This window comes from Lontra canadensis, unplaced genomic scaffold, assembly GCF_010015895.1.
Source record: "Lontra canadensis isolate GAN:19392208 unplaced genomic scaffold, GSC_riverotter_1.0 scaffold55, whole genome shotgun sequence".
Classification (NCBI taxonomy): Eukaryota; Metazoa; Chordata; class Mammalia; order Carnivora; family Mustelidae; genus Lontra; species Lontra canadensis.
The window spans coordinates 1,314,286-1,336,907 of record NW_022631049.1 but is presented as its reverse complement, the minus strand read 5'-3'; the positions used below and the strand labels follow the sequence as shown (position 1 = coordinate 1,336,907).

The window sequence follows — 22,622 nt, the reverse complement described above, 5'->3', positions numbered from 1 at the left end:
TTCAATGTACTGGTATTTTGCCTTAACCTCTAATGTTTTATAGCTGCTGCAGCAACCACCTGCTTGTGTTGGAAGAGCCTCTGGGCCACGTGCTCGGCAGCAGGCCCCTTGCTCCAGTTCCCTTTTGAAAGCCCCGTAACTCTTCTCACATGCTGAGGCAAGCCTAGCACAGGTCCAGCCCCCTTACCGCATTCCCAGAGCAAGGAAGAGGCTTTCGCAGAGCACTTGATCTGTTCAGAAGTGTGATGTCATAAGCTGCTTGATTGGGACAGGACTCCCTGCAGGCTGGGTATAATTTCAACTCTCAGGGCTAGGCAGAGGCCAGTGATGTGTTTTATTTCCAGAGCTCCTGGAGATTTTGTCCACTGTCCCCATGGAATCAGAGCTGCAGCTTTGACAGCCAGTTAAGAGGGAATTAAAATTCACCAAACCCTTTCAGTGGCACGCAAGGATTAAGTTTCCCCTGCCCCTTGGTTTTACCTGGGTGTTGTTACCGCTGATTCTTAGCCCTGAGCTAGGCTCCAAGACTTCCAGGTCCTACTTTCAGATCTGCCACACTTTTTTTTTTTTTTTTAAATATGAGGAAAAGCAAAATCCCTTTGAAGGACAAAGCAAATCAAACACGATGAGGCCTCCCGGCCATCTCTGGAGGCCCCATAAGGTTCTGTTTTGTCTTTTCAGCTGCGATCTTAGCTCAGAGAAGGTCATGTTTTGTTTTTGTCTTTTGTCTTCCTGCCCGTTCCAGTCAGTCCTAGTCTTTTGAGGTGGGGATTGCTGGGAGATCACAATGTCAGGATTGTTCAGCAGGACAGTCCCCGGAGAGCAGGACTGAGGTCACATGTCTAGTGTTCTGAGCTGCCCAGAACCCGAAGACTTAGACCCTAGACCCGTCAGTGTTTAATTATGGGGCTTCTCTACAGGTCCACTGGCCCTGTATTTTTAAATGAAAAGTCAGGACACATGATACATGTCTACGCTTATGGAGGTTATGGTGTCAGAATGTTTGAGACCAGGATGCCCTAGAAAACCTTGAATATAGGTTCACCTTATTGCCAAGGATGCTGAAAGATCCCACAAAATACTTTTCTCATTCTTCACAATCCAGTTCACTCTTTGTAAAATCAGAATTCTTTCCAGTTTTTAGATGGGTAAAAAGCACAGTTGCTCAGAGTAGGGACTTTGGAACAAGAATCCCAGCCCCACTACTTACTAGCTCTAGAACTCTCTGTGTAGCTTCTCAGTTCCTCAGTGACCTCCTGCGCAAGTGTGGACAATGCCCATACCTTGTCTTATTTATTGTCATGAGGATTAAAGAGGCCACACATGATAAATAAATGATAGCTATTTGTAGTATGGTAAAAAGATACTTACAAAAGTCAAATGTGATAGTTGGAAGAAAGGAAGGATGGAGGGGGAAGGGAGGGAGGAAGGGAAGAAAGAAGATTAAAAAAAAAAGTCAAATGTGAGGCGGTTAACCTATGGAGGACAGGCTCACTGGTCACCAGGGTAGTGTTCAGCAGCAGTGCAGGAGGTGACTGGGTTTTCCCAGGTCATGTGGCTCCTGAAGAAGGGAAAAGGATTTAAAAAAAAAAAAAACACAAAACCCCAAAAACTAAATTTTTATTACGGAAAATTCTAGGCATTCATTCAAGTAGAGAAACCAGTATAAAGAACTCCAGATGCCCATCACCTAACTTCAAAACTTACCAGCAATTTGATAAATCTTATTTCATGTATCTCCTCCCCAAACCACTGCTAGCCCCCTACTATGAAGTGTTTTAAAGCACATATCCCAGACGTTATATCATTTCACATTTAAGTCATTTATATGTATATGATCTCAAGGTCCTGGGATCCAGCCCATATCAGGCTCCCTGCTCAGCGGGGAGCCTGCTTCCTCTTTCCTTCTGCCTTCAGCTCCCCTTGCTTGTGCACTCTCTTGCTCTCACTCTTTCTCTGTCAAATAAATAAAATCTTTTTAAAAATAAATATTTGTTGCATGGATACATTTTTGTTAAATGGATAATTGAATGAAAAACAAATGAGGCCCACTTTCTACTGACTGGGGGATACCTGGGTGGCTCATTTGGTTAAGTGTCTGCCTTAGTTAGACTCAGGTCATGATCCCAGGGTCCTGTTTCTCCCTCGCCTGCTCCTCCCCCTGTGTGTGCTCTGGTCTCTCTCTCTCTCTCTGACAAATAAATAAATAAATCTTTAAATAAAAATGAGACGAGGTTCGCCTTACAGTTTTCTCAGACTTTGTGATTCCCTGAGTTTGCTTAGCTAGCTTACGATGGAATGGGACACACTGAGCCAAGAAAAGTGGCTGTGGCAATGACTCAGTCACCTCCCCAGCTCTGTTTTCTCTGCCTTCCTCCTCACACACTTCCTTATCTTCTCCTCTTGCTGTACTGGTTCCCAGGCATCCCTGGAATAGCCAGAAGTTGACTCCATCATGGCGGAAGTCAAGGTGGAGACCCGTGCCAGCGTGGACTGGCAGAAGCGCTGTCTGGCCCTGGAAACCCAGCTCTTCCGGTTCCGCCTGCAGGCCAGCAAGATCAGGGAGCTGCTTGCTGACAAGGTGAGTCCTGGAGAGCTAACCTACCTCCCTGCAGAGGTCAATGTCAGACAGGGCCAGAGTTAGAGAAGGAGAGTTGGGGAAGGTGAACTTTCTGCTGCTGCTTTTTTTTTTGAAGTATTAATTAATTTTTAATTGAAGTATATTTGGCATGTAACATTATATAATTTAAGGTATACCACATATTAATCTGATACATTTGTATATTATAATATGGTTGTCTTTGTAGTGGTAATTAGTGTTTCTATCCTGTTATGTAATTGTCATTTCTTTTTAGTGGTTGGAATAATGAAGTTCCAGTTTCCTAGCAAATTTGATGATTATAATGCAACATTATTGCCTATATTCACCATACCGTTTATTATATCCCTAGGGCTTATTTACTACTCATTGCAGAAAGGTGAACTTTTAATGAGATACTTTGCACACATGCAAAATGAAACCTGGGGTACTTTTTTTTTAAGTCCAAAATCAGAGCAGCTTACTAAGCTGTCGTCTTGCATTCTTTCCTGCTCCAGAGAAGTGATAGAAATCTTCTCGGCCCTCCATAACCTCTTGGGACAACTGTGGCTAAAGTGGAGGTTCTATTATTCCCTTAATATTTCTTCTTCAGTGTGGGGAAGGAAGAGGGAGGAGATTTTTTTTTAATCTTCTTAGGGGAGAAGAGGGGAAAGCCACACCCTGCTGTCACCCTCTATTAAGCATAGGAGCTGTGGAAGGCAGCCTGGTTTCCTGGTGGTGAGGATACAGGTTTTGGAGCCAGAGCCACTTGCCACTTACTGGCTGTGTGATCCTGGCGAGTCCCTTCACCTCTAAGGCAGGTACACAAATGTCTGCCTTGCAGTTATTTTGAGCATTGTGTCAGGTCACATATATAAAGGTCTTAAACGGGAATGGAATAGATCTTAAACGGGAATGATTATTATCTTTATAGGCTTGGGTGGTCTGGTCTGGGAAACTGACCATCATTTGTAATATTTCTCTGGGAAGATGCATTCTAAACAGCTGACTTTCAGGAACACTTTGGAGTATAACCTATCTGGAGAGTAGAGACCTGTACTAAAGGGAAAAAATGTATATATTATATATATAATTATATATCATATATAATACATCATAATATAATATATTAACTGTATATTAATTGATTCAACTCTCTTCTAGTTTTGTTTGCATCATCCATCTGTGTAGCCAACCCTTTCTTTCATACGACAAAAGTAAAACTCAGTCCACCCCTCTCCAAGGAATTTCTAATTCTGATTAGTAAAGCCTGAGGAAATGGCCAGTTTTACTGATAGCTCCACACGCTGGCGTTTGGGAAGACAAGTTATTGGCATTACCTCTGCATTTCCACTGCTGAGGATAGTAGCACTGGTTCAGCCTGAACTAGAACTTGTGAACTTTCGGTCTGTTGGCACTGCTGTCTCCAAGTTCAGGCTTTGCAAAACAGAGACCGGCTGTGTTCCTGTGGCCATGGTTCAGGTACTAAGAGAAAGGGTAGAATTGGGCCACCTCGGGAAAAGGGAAGCCAGCCTTAAATAGTGGTTCTCAAAGGGTGGTCCTGGGGCCACCCATGCCAGAAACCTGGAGTGCTTATTAATCTTGTACATTCCTGGATGCCCCCTCGCCCAGTCCTCCTGGCCCAAATCTCCTAGGGGTGCTGCTCATAATGTGCATGTTTAACAAGCTCCCAGAAATTAGTTTCATAAAGTTTGAGAACCTTGCCTTAGGATAAGTTACTGGGGAAGGTGTGGGAGGGAAGGAGAGAGTAAGTAAGGGTCTCCCAGCTGGTTTAAAACACATCTCAGAGGAAAAAAACTTCTGTTCCTAGTGATAGAGACCACAAAATAACCTTAAAGAAAAGACCACTATGAAAAACGAAGAGGGAAGACCCACATGGTACTCAGCTTGGGCAGCTCAGTAGGACGGGCTGTGTGACTGGCCTCCCTGTAGTGATGAGAGGTTTGGGGTTTGTGGAGATAGAGATGAGGTCTGGCCCTTTGGAAGCTGGAGCTTAAACTGAAACTTTTACTGTTAAGTGAGAACTATCAAAGTTCTTTGCTGTAAGTTAAAAGGTAGACAAGGAAAAGAAAATCATCTGCCAACACAGGGAGATGACCAAACAGCTTCTTAGCCAAGGCTCGGGGCAGAAAAAAACAAAAGAAAGCCAAAGAAAAGTATCCCTGGAGAGTGTGATGATGGTACTGGTTTAGCATTAGAATTTATACTCTTTGTGTGGATTAAGAACCCTGAGTTCTGGGCCAGTGATACCCATCGGAGACCTCGTAGGAGCAGACACAGAACCTCTCTGGAGAAACAAGACCTCAACCCAAATCACACAGGATCCTCACGTTATCCCATAGTAAACCCATAGTAAAGATGCGTATATGATCCGAAACGACTAAATGCTTGAGAGAATAATCTTTCCTGAGTTAGAGTCTGCAGACACAACTAGATCCCACAAGAACTTGGAATAAGGAACTGTTGGCAAGACACCATAAAATAAATGAGTTCAAAATTATTGAAGAGGTAATGAAATGATTGAGCATGTGAGACAAGAACAAGACACTATCCAAAAAGATCAGGTAGACTGGAAAAAGAACCAAATAGAACTGCTGGAAACAAAAGATGTCTTCACTGCAATTAAATGTTCAACAGTTGAATTAAACATCCAATGAGGCACCATGGAGATGAGCTTATAGAGTGGGAAGATGGGCCGAATGCAAGAAACCATCCGGAATACAGCACCGAGAGAGAAAGGCCCAGAGGCTGAGACCTGGATGCTAGGATGACAAGATCCTATAAGGTACCTGAAGTGGAGGACAGGATGAAGGAGAGACATTACTTGGAGAGATAATGGTATAAAAATTCCCCAACTTGATGAAGGTTGTGCAGCCTCAGACTTGTGCAGCAAAACGAAACTGGGCAGTATGCATTTCTTAAAAATCTGCTGATCGTATTAGCTAGATTGTAGGGTGGCTGCTGTAAGAAAGAACCCAAAAACATGACGGCTTAAAACCAGCAGCTGTTCATTTCCTTCTCGTGTAACCTTGCTGACGTGAGCAGTATAGTCCTGGGGTGATGTCTGCTGCATGGTTGAAGAGGGTTCCCGTGATGGCCACATTCCAGCCTCTTCCCTTTACGTGTATGACCCGGAGCTTCCATTCATCGCTTCTGCTCATGTCCCATTGGCCAAAATGTATTCTCATGGTCATTCCCACATGCAGGGAAGATTGGAAATTGCAGTCATTATTCTGGATAAAGATGTGGTCTGTTCAAAGTTGGAGGCTTTATTTTGTGTGAGAAAGAAGAGGAAAACAGATCCTGGGGATCAAGGAGCAGTCACTAGCCTGGAATTTAAATCTAGAATGATGATGATAAGTAGAAGTAGAGTCTATAACTTTCAAATCAGTAGAGTAGGGAAATAGAATAAAGTCTATTAAATCTAGACCAGGAAGAAAAAACAAGAGTATTTAAAAAAAAAAAAAATGGAGTAACTAGAAGGCAGAAAATGCAACAGGAGAAATAAATCCAAATGTATCAGTCATAGGAGACATATATAAGAATGTCTTGTCACATACAAGAATGTAGCATTGCTATATGAAAAATTGGAAATATCCTAAATGTCTATCAACAGGGAAGTGGATAAACATACTGGGGGTATTTGTACGATGGAATACTACATTGCAGATAGAAATGAATCGGGTGAGCTTTGTGCTTAAATCTCAAACAGCAGCACTGAACAAAAAAGATCCAGAGGACGTGTAGAGAACAATTTGGCTTATATGAAGTTTTAAAACCTACAAGACAGTCTATCTGTTGATTAGGGGTGTATGCAAATGAGATAAAATGTAAACACAACGAAGCGTGGGGTTGATGCTAGAAGTGAAATCCAAGAGTAGACTGGGGCCTTCGCCTCTCTGTAGTGGCCCATTTCTTACGTCAGGAGCAGAGACAACAGAAATTAAGATCTGATAAAGCTGAATGGTGGATACGTGTTTTAAAATATTATTCTCCATGTGTTTCCTGAAATATTTCATAATAAAAAAAATGTTTTACAGTGCCTTCCTTCCCTGTTCCCCAAGGTCCTTAAACACATCAGTAAACACACTTTCTCCCGCCACAACCTTTTGGGTGTAAGGAGGTTGAACTTTTGTAAGATTGGCCCCGTCTCCTCTTCCAGGCTGCCTTTGATTGTCATGTAGCTGAAATGCCCTCCCATGAAAAGGTTGGGGACTCAGACTGTGGCTTGGGTAAAGAAAGGGGAAGCATGTAGACACAGGGCAGAAGAGGCTGGGGTGCCAGGGAAGAGGACAGAGAAAGACATCTTGACTAGGGATCATAGGCTGGGAGAATTGAGGAAGAGGACCAGGACAGTGGCTCAACACCAGACCTCTTGGCAGGAAACCTTAAAAGCCATAAACACCACGTTGCTCAATGTCAGGGCCGGGCCTGTCACCTGCAATCATCCCCAAACCCACAGGACAGGTTCAACAGTTCACTTAAAGATTTTCCCCCATGCGTCAAGGTAAGTTTCAGATCACGGGAGGAAATGACTCAGGTTTCTCAGGAGAGCTGGTGCTGGGGCCAAGCCCAGGTCGGGTCTCTGTCGTTGCTCCTAGAACTTACTAGTTAATCATCACCAGTACCCACCTATACCGGCGAAGCCAGGTCAGCTCTCTGGGTCCCTCTGGCCAGCCCTCTCACTCGGCCACAGCCCGTGGGGATTGCACCATCTGGCTGGCTGATGGCCGCTCGCTCATGGCTGTCTGTGGTGCAGGCCAGGCCAAGCCTGGGTGCTTCCTGGGATCAGATCCTGCCCATGGGCTATGAAGGCTTGGAAACGTGCCCTTCCTCCTTCCCCACCCTACAGCCTCCCTCTTGCAGAATTGCTGTTTGGGATGTGGAATGATCTGTGCTAAAAAACAAATTTTTCTGAAAGAAAAGACATGGAGGTTCCCGCATAATCCCTCACCTAAGGGTGAGGAAGGGCAGGGGAGAGGAAACAGTGTTAGACTCTTCTCTGCTGGTGTACCACACCAGGCCTGGTGTGCCGTTGCCATGGACACCCAGGTTGCCGGGACCATGCACTGTGGAGCCAGATGAACTGGGGGTGCGCTTTCTGTCCAGGACAGGAGTCCAGGGGGTGGCTGATGCCGGGGAGTTCGCATCTAGCTCTGCTCCCTGGGAGCCTCCCCAACCGTTGTCCTGTCCTTCTGTCCGTCCGTCCGTCCGTCCCCCGTCTCCCCCCGCCCCCACCTTCCTTGCTCTGCTGAAGAAGTCACAAAGGCTGTCAGATCAATTTAAAACTTGATACTATTCTAGGAGGATCTATAGATGGTATGAAAGTCCCTGGGATTTTTTTTCTCGTTCTTGCTAAACTTGTGCTTCAGTCATCCCATCAGAAAAGTGGGAGTGTAGTAACTGCGCAGAGGAGCCATCCACAGCAGGAATGACCATGATGAACACACAGCCTCAGTATTAGAACTAACGCATGTTTTAAGCTTTGTATGTATTTATCTCTCTCTGCTTCCAAAAGGGGTTTGAGTGGATTTATTGAAAAGAAGTAATGTGATGAGACATCCCTCATGTTTATTTTTATTATTTTTTTAAGACTTTATTTATTTGACAGAGAGAGACACTGCAAGAGAGGGAACAAGCAGGGGGAGTGGGAGAGGGAGAAGCAGGCTCCCCGCAGAGCAGGAAGCCCAGTGCGGGGCTCAATCCCAGGACCCTGGGACCATGACCCAAGCCGAAGGCTGACGCTTAATGATTGAGACACCCAGGCGCCCCAACATCCCTCATGTTTTAGCTTGAATATTTTTCACTGAAGCGGCTTTTTCCCAAGACCCCTTCCAGTTGAATTGTGTGCACTCCCTTTTCTGGAATTTCTTATTGGTTCCACCAACCAAGGTTTTAAAATGCAGTAACCCAGTTTACATTTATATACCAAAAATGTGTAGGTTAAGACTTTTTTTGTTTCCGTAAACACATAAGTGGTTCAGTCCCCTTAAACAAAAGAACAATGACTGTTGCTCCTCCCCCCTCAGACCAGGGACTGTATGGAGGCTGCGATTCTCTGGAGGCATCAGCTTCTCAACGTATGGCTGGAACACAGAGGCCAGAAAAACACTTCCTTGCGTACCTCAGAATTTACGAAAAGGCCAGGAACTGCGAAAGGAGAGTACTAGGGCTGTCATGTCAGGACTAGTTGGAAGTATGTTGAAGTATGCATAAAGTCATCACAGAATTGGCCTTAGCTGACAGATACAGTTTGCTTTGGGAGCAGATGCCTTCTAGAACTTTCATTCACTGTGGATGAGCTCGTGTGTACGTGTGCGCGTGTGCACGCACGTTGAGAGGGAGAGAGAGAGAGAGAGAGGCTTTTCATTCTCCTAACTACCTATTTTTAATATGGTCCACTGCAGTATTTTTCTGGAACCTCGGTACTGATAGCGTTCTGTACCCCTGTGAAGCCATTCGAGAAGCTCTGTGCCAATACGGGCCTGGCCCCACGATGTAGCTCAGAAGCTTTACTATGCTTTGCATCCTGTGGCTAGTCTAGTGTTTTCCAGAGTGTGGTCTGTGGGCCTCCTACATCAAGATCACCCGAGATTTTCTTCCCAAGTGCATTCCCGGGTCCATACCTCAGGCTTGCTAAATAAAACCGTCTGTGGGCAAGGCCCTGGAATCTGCCTCGAGGACCCTCCAAGTGGGTCCTTACACCCCCGACAGTGAGAGCTCTGGGCACTAACTCCATCCACGGCCTCTCAACATCTTGAGCCCCACGTGCCCTGGAGGAGCAGGGGACCCACAGAGAAGACTCAGAGCCCTTTTACTCCTTCCCTTTCTGTAGTCAGACACCAGGGCAACCCCATGGTGCTGTATTTTAAATATTTAGGACTAAACATAAGATTTGAATTAAACAAAAGATCTAGTGAAAAAAAAAAGTTGAATGGCATGGGCTTTGATAACAGAGTCATTTTTTTTTAAAGATTTTATTTATTTATTTGACAGAGATCACAAATAGGCAGAGAGGCAGGCACAGAGAGAGGAGGAAGCAGGCTCCCCGCTGAGCAGAGAGCCCGATGCGGGGCTTGATCCCAGGACCCTGAGATCATGACCTGAGCCAAAAGCAGAGGCTTTAACCCACTGAGCCACCCAGGCGCCCCAAGTTAGAACCATTTAATAGCGCAGACTGGGGGCTGCTGCTCACACACGAGCAGGTCACTTACTCAAGTGAGACAGGTGGTCCTGGGAAGAATCAGGGGAACGGGCTGGAGCTAGAGGAGGAAGCCAGTTATCGCCATAAGACAGTGGAACCCTACCATGGCCAAATCTTCCGAGTTTTCGAGGGAAGCTGGAAGCCAGGGATTATATGTGGAATCTTTGTTTTTATGTGACATGCGAGATCTGGATATGAGAGGCCCTACGGCTAACAGTGCCATAGACTCTGGAGTCAGTCCTCCCAAGTTTGAATCCTGGCTCTGCCTCTCTCCCACGTGGCCTGTTAGCGAGGTTCTCTAGCCTGCCGGCGTCCGTTTCTGATCTGTACAGTGGGCTAATAGTAGTACGTGCTCCTTCCCAGTGGGATGAACATTCAGTGAGTCGACACGTGTGGAGTGTTTAAGCCAGTGCCAGACACACAGCCAGTGGCCCTGTGGAGTTCTCTATGTGTCAGCTACATGCCCCTAACACGGGAGGTCTTGCAAGATGCCCCAGAAGCTAGAGTTGGCAGCCTCAGGCTTGAAGCCGTTCTTGCTGTAGGTGGATGATTCGTGGGATGACCCTATAATTTATCATCTAACCTAGGACACTCTGGAAAGAGAAAAGAAGGCACTGTTAGTAATTATCGTGGGACAACAGGGGAAACCCCGAACATGCCAGGCAAATGGGTCTCCCTGGTCCTCCGTGTCATCTCTGTCTCCGAAAAACCAGCAAGTAACTGACTGTCAACTTCACCATAAGGGCCACATTGTGCACCTGAGCTCTATGCGAGGCACCTCGTGGTCATCTTCCCGGCAACCCTAGGTGGTGGAGACTCGTTACCCTTTTTTCCCTGGCGAGGAAACTGAGGCACAGAGCAGTTCAGGAACTTATGTAAAGCCACACTGTGGCAGAGCCAGTCAGGTTCAAGCCCGAGTGCTTCCCTGTGCCCGTCTCTCCAGTGGGGGCAGCGTGGCAGTAAGAATGCTGAGCCCCCATTTTGCAGAACGGCTGAGCCCCAGCAGGTGCAGCGCTCAGCTCAGTCCACTGTTTAGCTCACAGGGCCGTGCCGGGAGTGCCCGAGAGCGCCCACTGCTGCCACTGCCCGGGCACTGCCGTGTCACGGCATTGTGAGTATACAAGTGTACGAGCTGCAGACACAGGGATTGAGCACCAGGTTGGCGCCCAGTGCATGTTGTCAGGTCACCGTGGCCAGTGCCGGGGCCACTGATTTATGAGCCTCGTGTGCCAATCACAGCTGGTGAGAGCGGAGCCGCCTCAGAGTCACCTGCCTGAACCCGACACCTCCTGGGCCAGTGCGTCACCCCAGGCCCACAGACAGCCGAGGACAGCTGAGGACGTGGCTCTAGGGAACCTGCTGAGAGGAGAAACAGAACCCAGAGCAGGGGGGGGCCCGGATGCGGTATAAGGAGCAGTCTGCCCTCGTGAGAACTATTGATGCTGGTGTTAAATGAAGTTCGAAAACTCTGGAGTTTTTCTCGAAAACCTGGAGTACTCCCGGGCCATGGAGGAAATATACATTCATCACAACAGAGGGAGAGATGGTGTTAAAAATACTCTTCAAACAAGGATGGCAGGATGTTGGTAATTGTTGGACAGTAGTGAGGGATATGTGGATGGTCGTTACACTCTTCTCTTAAAAACTTTCCAGATGTTCAAAATGTTTTCAGTGTTCAGAAATTAGTTTTAGAGGGAAAAAAAAAATACTCCAGCATAAAGGCAAATACAAAATGCTTTGAGTTTTGAGTGTCCCTGCCGGGAAGATAAGAACAGCTATAGGATTGGTAGGAATATAGGGACCCTGCAGCTGCCTGCCCAGGCTGGCAGAAGACCCCAGGCTCTGTGGAAGGTGCCTTCCATTGCATTTGCTTCAGTGATAGCGTACTTTGTTATTTTTTTAATTAACATATGATGTACTATTTGTTCCAGAGGTGTAGGTCTGTGATTCATCAGTCTTACATAATACCTTGTATTATATAATTACAACACATACCCTCCCCAGTGCCCATCACTCAGTTACCCCATCTCTCTACCCCCACTCCCCTCTAGCAACCCTCAGTTTGTTTCCCATGATTAAGAGTCTCTTATGAACTTTGTCTCCCTCTTTGATTTCATCTTGTTTTATTTTTTCTTCTCTTCCCCTATGATCCTCTGCCTTGTTTCTTAAATCCCACATAGGAGTGAGATCATATGATAATTATCTTTCTCTGATTGACTGACTTCACATAACATAATACCCTCTAGTTCCATCCACGTTATTGCAAATGGCAAGATTTTATTTTTTGATAGCTGTGTCATATTCCTGTGTGTGTGTGTGTGTGTGTGTGTGTAACCTTTATCCATTCATCTGTTGATGGATATCTGGGCTCGTTCCATAGTTTGGCTATTGTGGACACTGCTGGATAGTGTTCTTTAAAGGGATGTCTAATAGTATATAATTTCAGTGGGAAAAAACATGCTCACTGTGTTGTCAATACCAGAGTGATTTCCAGCCCTCATCAGTGTCGTTGACTGCCCTTGGTCCAAGTGGAAATGCCCAGCTGGGCAGTAGAACTCAAATATAATTCTGTTCTTCACTCTACCTTGGTTTCTCCATCCATAGAATGTAAAGACAAGTTTTTCTATTAAAGGAGTTTGAAAATATCAGACAGTTGTCTGATATTCAAGATCACTCAATATGAGTGATCATTTCCTGTGGGAATCTTATGTCTTCTGAGCTACAGAGATGTTGCATCTGAATGGTCCAGCTGAAGGTTAATCTAGGGAAACTCGTCAGGAATCCAAAGCCTTCCTATTCAGTATTTCATTGTATTTGTATTTATCTTATTTTATTACTTAAGTAACCTTTATACCCAGCGTGGGGCTCAAACTCATGACTCGAAAATCAAGAGTGAGATGCTGTCCCAGCTGAGCCAGCCAGGTCCCCCTCACTGTATTCTTAAAAAATTAAATGCTTCTGCGACGCCTAGGCGGTACATTCGGTTAAGCGTCCAACTCTTGGTTTCGGCTCAGGTGATGATCTCAGGGTCAGGAGATGGAGCCCCACATCAGGCTCTGTGCTGAGCATGGAGTCTGTTTGAGCTTCTTTCTCCCTCTCATTCTGCCCCTCCTGCTTGCGCACGTTCTCTCTCTCTCTCTCTCTCTCTCTCTCTCAAATAAGTAAGTCTTATTTAAGAAATGTAAATGCTCCCAGCAGCTGTATTAGAGATGGTTCTGAGGTTGGGCCCAAACTCCAACTCTGACTAGCTTAAGCAAATGGAATTCATTTGGAGGATCCTGGGGCAGCTCACGGAACGGGAGGAATGAGCTAACAGTCGTGACTTGGTGAAGTTTGTGCACGATCTCCCATGCAGTCCCCTGGTTCTTGTCTCTGGTCTCTCAATCCGAGATGTCAGATTCCTGGGGACAGAGAACCTGATTGGCCCAGTCAGGTCTGGTGCCTAAGGGGGACACGTTACATAGTACTAACCTGGTCACCGGGGGCTGCCGCTGTGTGTCAGCCTACACCCCCGCTCCAACTACACAGAATTCTTGTTGCTCTGGGAAGCCAGCCCTGTCCCCATAATACCAGCTGATGCTAAGCTCTTATCTTCCGTGTAGCTGTTTGAAGGTCAGGGTATTCTGTAGCACAGGCTCCATGGCTGTTTGCCTTGGTGAAGGCCGTCTGGCTGTAACTGATGCCTGTGTCTGGCCGGCACCACCCCACACTCTCAGGCTTGAGTCGAGAGGCTCAATCGTGATGATGAAAACTGGGAGAGGAAGGAGAGAAGAGCTACAGGCAGCCTTGGCCTGAGCACATGAATGCCCCTCAGCAGTGGTCCTGTCTACTGGGAGCCCAAGGGGCATTTTTGCCCCATGGGTTGTAACTCTCGAGTTTTCCCTGGGACCCTCAGATCCTTTCATAGGGAATGTGTGCCGAAAGCTTCTGTATTTCCCCAGCCCCAAGAAGGAGGAAAAAGTGGGTGAGGAAAAGCTGGCCTGAGAAAAGAGCTGCTCCAGGTTCTCTGGCGTGCCCTCCTCCCAGGGAACCCTCCTTTCACTGCCCAGCACCAGGCTGGGGGGCCCCTTCTCCTGCGTCCTTGAATCAAGAAGGGAAGGCAGAATTGCAGTTGAGCAGATGAGAGATTGGGAAAGAAAGAAGAGATTCAGTTTCAAACCAGGATCCAGGCCAAAAAGAGAAGGTTGAATAGCGGGAGAAAAGGCCAGATCTGCAGAGATGAGGTGGGTGAGGCTAGACTGGAGCTGGGAAGGGGCCACCCGTCCAGCCTCTTGGAGGACAAGGCTGAGCCATTCTGCCCCTAGTGTGTGTATAATGCCCCCCGGGGCAAGGCATGGTAGGGCTGGGAGCAGGTGACTGACCGGGCTGTGGCACATGGAAGCAGGTGGCTCTTGACAGGAGAGTTGGACATGTGACTGCCTCAGTGTGGTGATGTCCACGGGGCAGCGTGTGGCTCACCCGGCCCTGACCCCGGGAGGATGGGAGCTGCGGTCCAGCCCACACTCTTCACAGGGAGCTTGTAAAGCTGCGGGGGTGTCGTGTGGGCCCGTGAGCATCGCCTTAGCCTTTAGCTTAGAGCTGCTCCCTCAGGAGCCTCGGTGGGTAAGAACACTTGTCCCTTAGCTTGGCCAGTTGGTGTAAAATTCGAGAATGGCCGAGTTCCTCAGACCTCAATGACACGTCTCTACTGGTAGCGAGATAGAATTTTTAAAAACATGTCCCGAGCGTCTCTGTTTAAGATTAAAGAAATCAAATAAGTTGATTCCTATTGATGCCATTTATAGTCAGAGATGTCCTTGATAAGGGATTAATATTTGTCCCCAGCCAGTGAGCTGTCCTTGGGTGGGAAGGAACATTCTCTTACTGCAGGCGTGGCGGCTCACATGGGAGCATGTTTCGTGCCAGGCACGTGGTGAGCAGTGGCAAGGCCCTGCCTGGGACGTGGTGTTGACAAGACTGAGGGCTGAGGGTAGCGTTGCCTCATGAAGAACGTTCCTGCTACCCTCCTGGGTACGCCATGCATGGGAGACAGAGCTAGGCTTCTGCTCGCTCAGCAGAGAGGACAGCAGCTCTAGGCTCTTCACCAGCCCCCTAAATTTGGGATATGGGAGCAGAGGGTTGCCATGAAGATCTTTGCCCTGATATCCTTGTGCCGCCCTTGAGTTGAGTAGTTTAAACCTGGCCCGTGTGGAGCGTCTACACAGTTTGCTCACTTTGCCCTGAAGCCACGGTCGTGGTGGGGACACCGCACTGATATTTGTCCTTGCTCTCTGGTCGAGCAGATGCAGGAGCTGGAGCAGAGGCTGCTGGAGGCAGAGCAGAGGGCAGAGAACGCCGAGACCCAGGTAACCGGGGTGGGGGACGGGCGGGACTGTGCCACAGAAACGGCTGTTGGCCTTCCTTGATCCTTCCCAGGGACACCCACACACATACTCGTCACCCTCACCAGCTCCTCACGGGGACAAGGAAAACCAGCAGTCACATGTCTGTTCTTCTGAACAGATAATTCAGGTGCCTGGAGCAGTCTTTGGGCATAGAGTCTTTGGGTAAGGGTTAGCGCGAGAGCAGGTGGCTGGGTTAGTCCACGTGGCCAAGTTATGCTAAGGTAACGGGTCTCAGCAGTTTATCCCATCCAGTTCTCTGTCGTGGTGCATCTCTATCCAGAGTTAGCTGGGGATTCTGCTTCCCACAGGGACTTGGGGATCGAGGCTGACAGAGCTCTCCATCTTCTGTCTGGACCCTCTGGAACAGGCCGCCTCCTTGGTTGCCGTGGCAGGGAGAGAGCTCTCAAATACCTCAGTCCAGAAATGATGAGTCACTCCACTCAGACCCATGGGCTGGAGGGAATTCTATGGCCATCTAGCCATGAGAGAGCTGGGGCAGGGTGAGAAGCACAGGGACTTTCAGTGAGCAGCAGCCATCTCGGCCACGGTGAGCTTGAAGCAGTTTGTCCTGCCCAGCTTGTCCCTGTTGAGGCCCCAGAGTGACACGGCCAAGTACCCAACGGTTTCTTCCTCATGTCCTTAGTTTGCCCACGTGAGGCTTACTAAATGGTCCCAGAGTTAACTGGTCCCCCTGTTGTCGTGAGGGCTCTGCCTGGGACTTGGGGACTGGGGCATTAGGGAGGGTCCCAGGGCAGGTTAGTGGCCATTTCACACACACATGCTAACCCTGCGTGACGATGGTACTTTGAAGGTGGGTGTGATGGAGGAGAAGGTGAAACTGTCCAATCTGAAGAACGTGGACACAGCAGGCAGCCTGCACCGGAAGTACCAGGACCTGCTGGAAGCCATGCGGGGCAAAGATGAGCTCATCGGCCAGCTGGAGGCGCAGCTGGAGAAGCAGGTAAGCAGAACAGGGCCCCTCTGCTGGTCGGGGCCCCTCCCTCATGTGACTGTTCTTTCACGTGGAGATTGAACTGTTAGAAGCCAGGCAGGGGATATAGTGGGGAGAGGACCATGGAGGCAGACTGATCTGGGTTTGACACCTCCCACCCCACCCCCACCCTACCCACGAGCACCTGCTGCTCTCTGGCTGTGGGCAGGTAAGTCACGGATTCCCATTTACACAACTGTAAGCTAAGGGTCATCATACACCCCGGGGCTGTCCAGAGAGTGAACTCAGGTAATCTGTGTATAGTATCAGACATGAGGTTGGGTTTGGTAAGGAGAGCCTGTCCTTCTCCACCCTGGCCTTGGGCCCTGCCTGCGTAGTATCATAGCGACACAGAGCTGGAGCGTGAGCCTTGGTCAGCTGGTTGGCTAGAGTTTCTCAGTGAACCTGAGTAGGCATACTCGGGTGCCCAGACATGGGCCCAGGAGAGGCCATGCCTAGCATTCCAGCTTCGTTAGCCCTTTGCTCCGGAAAGGTTTTCTGAAACATCACTCTGCCAGTTCCCTGTGCCAGCCTCCTCCCCCTTTACAGTCCCATTAACTTTTCCCCACTGCTGTCCTTCCCTCTGTCCTCGGCCTCACCTTCCCAGTTGGTACCAGAGCACCATGATTTCCCATAAACCACCTCAGTGTGGCCAGATGACTGTTAATTTTCTGTGTGAATTCTCCATGAGGTGCCAGCTGGTCCTGGGAGTATCTCCCCACCATCATGGGCAAACTTGTAATCATTCATCGCTAGTCACTGAACGTGTCCATGGTGCGATGGGCCTTTGTATACTCAGGGGCACCCAGCATGTGTTCCTGAGAAGTCGTGGGGAAATACGACGTCGACCCATGAAATCTCTAATCAGTTATTCATGGACTTTGGAGGTACCTCCTTTTTCGAGTGCTTCATAGAAGTGGCCACATCTGGGGATTCGTGGGCAAAATGATTCCCGCTGAAGCCTGGATCAAAAAAAATTTGTTTTCCAATAATAAAAGGTCAGAATAGAAAGAATGCTGTTCTACAAGTCAGTAGACCTAGCCTTAGTCCCAGCTGTGCTCCCTACGCTGACGGAGGCAAGCCACGTCACCCTCTGGGCCTCCGTTATACAGAGGGTATCAGACGACGGCAAGGGTTGGCAGACCTGTTCTGTAAAGGGCCAGGGAGTACATACTTTGGGCTTTGCAGGCTATGTGGCCTCTGGTAAAACTCTTGAGTTCTCCCATTGTACCAGGAAGGCAGCCCTAGACAATACTTAAGTAATAGGCATGCCTGTGGCTCTGTTCCTGTACAACTTTATTTATAAAAACAAGTGGGGCCGGGGGAGAGGAACCAGGTGGAAGGCTGGATGGTGGCCAGTTTGCAGAGCCCTTTAGCTGGTTAACCTTAAGGTCCTTCCAGTATTCCCTGTGAACATTTCTTTTGTATCAAAGGACAGCATTCCATTTTCGTTTTGTTTATTTAGCCAAGCCTGGATTTGTGGACTCCTAGGTTATGTCCAGTTGTGAGTTTTCTTTGCTTGATCAAATAGTACGGCAACTAACGATTCCTAAGCCGTGGGTTTGTCGGGTCAGCGGTCTGTACATTTAAAACGTTGACAGAGATGATCAAATTGCTACCCAAAAAGGCTTTGCCAATTTCTAGAACAGGGGTTGTTTTCCAACAGCCCTGGCAATTTGGGACAACATCAAACTTCTCAATTGTGTTAGTCCGATAGAGGAAGAGATGTCTGATTTTTTGTGCATTTTTAAAATCACAGTTGGGTTGAATCGCTTTTCATGGGTTTCTCTTTCCCTTTATTTCTCTGTTGACTTCTTGTTCGTATTCTTTTCACATGTAGTTATTGGTTTGTTCATTTCGAATTCGCCCTCTTGTGTAAGCCATCTGTGCTGTAAATCATCCCCCAGTTGGTCTTTTGGTTTTAGGGGACCTTTTGTTTGTCATACAGTAATTTATGGTAACGGTATAGATTTGATCGTCTTTTTCTTCATGGCTTCAGGGTATGGATCACGCTGAGGAAGCCTTTTCCCACTTTCAGAATATTTTTTAAATTCATAAGTGAATTTCTTTTTTTCCGCTGCCCCTCCTCCCCTCCACCTGCTTGATATTCCTTCTCAGGGTTTCCTGCCTCCATTCACTCCACTGGCGACTGCTCTGATGCACTGAGTCCCTCCCTTTCTTGCAGAAGCAGATGAGAGCTGAAGAAGCAAAAGTTGTCCAGGAAAAAGCTGCGAAGATCAAAGAATGGGTCACTCTGAAGTTAGGAGAGGTGAGTGGAAAACTCATCTCAGGAAGCCTGGAGTGAACATGCAGGGGGGATCGGGGAGTCCCCTCCGTGCCCCGGCATTTTTCTGCCTCCTGTCTGCGGGGCCTTGACTGACCTTCCTTGTATTAACTATCTGTCCTTCACTTGGCTTAAACACTGAGACTTGCTTCACTTTTCCTTTCCTCCCGTGGCCGTTGGGTTTCCCCAGAGCTCCTGATCGGCTTTGTTTGCCCCACAGAGGGCACACACCCTGCACCTACCCTCTCCACTGCACCTCTGCCCTCTCTGTTCTTCTCAACTGGTCTCTGTGCTATTGGCCAAATACACGTGTCATTGCCCATTTTCCCCATTTTCAATGTACAATTCAGTGGCATTAAGTACATTCACACTGTCATGCAGCTGTCGCCACTATCTGTTTCCAAAACTTTCGTCACCCCAGACAGCAGCTCTGTGCCCAGGAGTCACTAAGTCCCCGATTTCTTGTCCCCTGACAGCCCCATCCTGTCTCCACCTCTAGTTTGAGGCTCGCTGCCACTCACTTAGAGAAGCCTGGGGCTAGAAGCTACTGTGCTCCCAGCAAAAAGAAACAAAAAGCAACCTCTTTCCAAACCAGAGGGCAAGGAATTGAAGTTTGGGAAAGGACATACCTCAGCTTCTCTTGCTCTGTCCCAACAAAGTGGTCATGCCTGCCGCGGGTGTTGGCAGTTTTGCCTCCCCATCTCCTGTCACCTACGAGCTCTTGGGGTGCAGAGCGGATGCCTGGTTTGCCTCCATATTTGCTGAAAGGTGCTCAAAAAACTGGGTTGGATTTCAGTCGGAAGAAAATGCAGCAACCGTGCACAAGGGTCTTGTAGACAGTGTGTTGAGTAAAGGAAGCTCAACTCAGAAGTATATACTGTATAAGCCCACTTCTACCAAAAGGGGCACAACTGAGCCGATGTGTGCAGGGGTGGGGGCCTGGATGATAAAGCCCGGAAAGCAAGGAAGTGAGTCCGGTACACTTAGTGGTTGCCTTCCAGGGGAGGGAGAAGCGTGTGACTGGGAAGGGGCGAGTCTGGGGTTGTAGACCGTGCTGGCAATTCCTCTTTCTTTTTTTTTTTAAAGATTTTATTTATTTATTTGACAGACAGAGATGACAAGTAGGCAGAGAGGCAGACAGAGAGAGAGAGGAGGGGAAGCAGGCTCCCCACTGAGCAGAGAGCCCGATGCGGGGCTCGATCCCAGGACCCTGAGATCATGACCCGAGCAGAAGGCAGAGGCTTAACCCTCTGAGCCACCCAGGAGACCCCCAATTCCTCTTTCTTGACCTGGGTGGTGGTCACGTGCGTGTTCACTTCAGAGTCATTTGCGAAGCTCTTCCTTGATGTGGTCTGAGGATTTCTGGGCACGTATTCCACTTCACAGTTCTTTTTTTTTTTGAAAAATAGTATTTTAGAACAGAAGGTTCAGGGGCTGCCAAATGGAATTCTATCCCAACCGAAACTGGTTAGCACAAAGGAAAGGGGGTAGGTCAGGGCTCCCTGGGAGGGTCAGCCCTGGATTGCTGGGGCACCAAGTGTTCTTTTTCAAAGATTTGATCTTTGAAAAGAATTTTAATCTTATTTTGAATTATATGCCTGAACCTGTCGGCTAAGTCTTCTTAAATCTTTATTTTTCTTTTTGCCCAGCTTGAGATGGAGAATCAGCACCTGAAGAGCAGTAATCGGCACCTGGTGGAGCAGGTGGGAGCCCTCCAGGATGCTCTAGAAGGTACTCGGGACAGGCTGTGTGTGTGTGTGTGTGTGTGTGTGTGTGTGTGTCTCCACCGAATGGAGGGAGCTCTCACTATGCCTGTTTTCCCCCCAATCACAGCTCTTCAGATGGCACCTTCGGGGAAGCTGCTGGTGGCCTCCCAGGAAACCCCAGAGCAGGATTCTGACGCTTCGGGGCCAGGAATGCAGCGAATACGGCAGGACAGTAGTCCCCAGGCCAAGGGTGCCCTGAAGGCAGCTCTGCCTGTACCTTCCCCAGATGCTCTGCCTAGAAGGGACTCTGGTCCTAAAGCAGGAATTTCCCTGGAGGATTCTAGTTCCATCGTGGTCCATTCTGGGGAAATAGCCGAGGCCAAGACCCTTCCAACTCATCTGGGAAGAGAGGGCTCTCCCCGCCGGCTGTGCATGAAGCCTCGCACCCACAGACAGGGTTCGGCCTCCTGGGGGGAGGGCCTGGTCCCTGCTCAGGGAGGCACGCTCCCTGGGACAAAGAACTCTGCCAGGGAAGGAAGCCCGGGCTGCAGCCTGACCCTACCAAAGGCGCGGGTCCCCAGCACCCCCCGGGACAGCATCCAGCTGGCCAAGCGGCACCACAGCCAGCCCCAGGTGGGCCCCGGCTGCTTCAACCATGTGGTGAGCGTCGAGATTGGGACCCTCTCAGCCCTCCACCCCTCCAGGCTTCCTGAGGTGGACGCCCGAGCTGAGCTCCGGGAGGAACTGGAGAATATGGAGATGGGGGAGCCACCCCCAGGAGGGAAGAAGGAGGAAAGAGAGAGCCCACAGGCCCCTGGAGCTGAGCTGGAGGAAGTGGATTTGGGCAACACACCCCCCACTCCCCCCCTGCACCGGTTTCCATCCTGGGTAAGAGGCAGTTTGTTTGCGGGGCAGGGGGCAGGGGGCAGAGTGTGAGAGGAGGCGACCAGCCCCGTGGTGACCAGCAGGGGCAGAGCCCGGACTTGGAGTGGTTGCACGCCGGCCGCTCTCCTTTCATGAGCACGTGCCCCTACCCAGCTGGGTGCTTGGTGCATGTGTTCTCATCAAATCTCCTGGACTCTCTGCCGTGGTGCAGCGCACTGGTGAGGAACCCAGGTCCCGAATCAAACCACTAGGGTTGAACCGCTGACCCTGTGACCCTGAGATGTTACTAACCCTGTGAGCTTTAGTTCCCCATCTGTGACATGGGGATAACAGTACTGTATCGGGTTGCTGTGGGGACGACCGTGAGCATAGGCCGGGGGCACCCGCAGTTGTGGTTCCCAGAAAGCGCGGGCTCTTGTTATCTGGGAGCCTTCGCTTCCTTCTCGTAATATTGGATGAAGGATATCATGGCCGGTGGCATTGCCTCGGAGTCAGTGATATGGGGTTGGGGACACCAAGGAAGCAAGACTAGCCATGCCTCAGTCTTCGCAGAGCCGAGTGATGGCTACACGAGATCATTCTTTATTCTCTTTATTCCGCTTTTGTGTCTGTTCGGCATTTTCCGTGATAAACAGTTGAAATGAAAATGGGGGGGGTGGGTGGACGTGGATAAGGCTGCCGAGGTCAGTGTGGAGGGTGAGATGAGATTCGGGGTATGGAGCATGTAGCTCAGGGCCTGGCATGCCTGCAGGACCCCTTGTCTGTGCGAGCCGTGAGGTGCTGTCCCGTTACCCCACAGACTTGCTCCCTTGCCCGTGGTCATGGAGCCCCTAGTAAGGAGCCGGGCTTGACCCGGCTCTCACCTTCCAGCTGCACTGCCTCTTGGGGGACATCCGAGAGCAGATGTTCTTTCTTCCTCGTGCTCAGACCCCCCGATGCTGCTGTGGTGGGAGATGTCTGAGTGTCTGGCTTCTGGCAGCCTAAGGAGTGGGGATCCTGGGGACCCTACTTCAGGGCGACACCGCCTTTCATTTTCACTGCTGCCCGGAAGACCTGTCTTTCCAGCAGCATCTTGCAGGTGCCGGCCATAAGGGGGCCCGATGGCCAGAGACAGGGCCATGCCTGGGAGCGGGGTCAGGGCGGGGGGCTAGCAGGTCTCCCTGGCCAGTCTTTAGGCCTTAGGCTGCTGCCCTGTCCCTGAAGCTCTGGGGTCGCAGGAGCCACACGAGGCATGGCCTTCCGGAGAGCAAGGGTGAGGTGGGGGGCAGCGGGCAGAGAAGGAGCAGAGGGGCAGGCAGGGATGGAGAGGATGCTGGAAAGAAGGGAAGGGCCAGGCCAGGCCGGACCACCGTCAGAGCCGTCCCTCTTCTCTTTCATTGTTGTCTTGTAACTTCAGACGCTCTAGAATCCTAAAGCAGAGGTGAGCAGTGAGGGAGCTTTCCCGTGAGGGATGTGACGGGAGGCCTCAGCAGGTGGTACCAGAGAGAAGCGCTGCTCACTTCTGCCATTGGGCCAGAACGGAGCTGTCCGTCTGTCCACCGTGATGGCTCCGAGGGGTTCTTGTGTTCT

The 22,622-nt window shown here is 49.3% G+C and overlaps 1 protein-coding gene across 3 annotated transcripts in view; it reads left to right on the top strand.

The window, feature by feature from the left end:
* Nucleotides 1–22,622, top strand: part of PLEKHH1 (pleckstrin homology, MyTH4 and FERM domain containing H1) — a 47,875-nt gene that overhangs the window by 4,664 nt on the left and 20,589 nt on the right. For all 3 annotated transcript variants that reach the window (XM_032875130.1, XM_032875132.1, XM_032875131.1), the window contains exons 2-7: nt 2,423–2,581; nt 15,086–15,148; nt 15,999–16,148; nt 18,364–18,447; nt 20,112–20,193; nt 20,296–21,056. In XM_032875130.1, coding sequence (XP_032731021.1) covers nt 2,456–2,581; nt 15,086–15,148; nt 15,999–16,148; nt 18,364–18,447; nt 20,112–20,193; nt 20,296–21,056 — 1,266 coding nt within the window. In that variant the 5' untranslated portion in view covers nt 2,423–2,455. The remainder of the gene's footprint in view (nt 1–2,422; nt 2,582–15,085; nt 15,149–15,998; nt 16,149–18,363; nt 18,448–20,111; nt 20,194–20,295; nt 21,057–22,622) is intronic.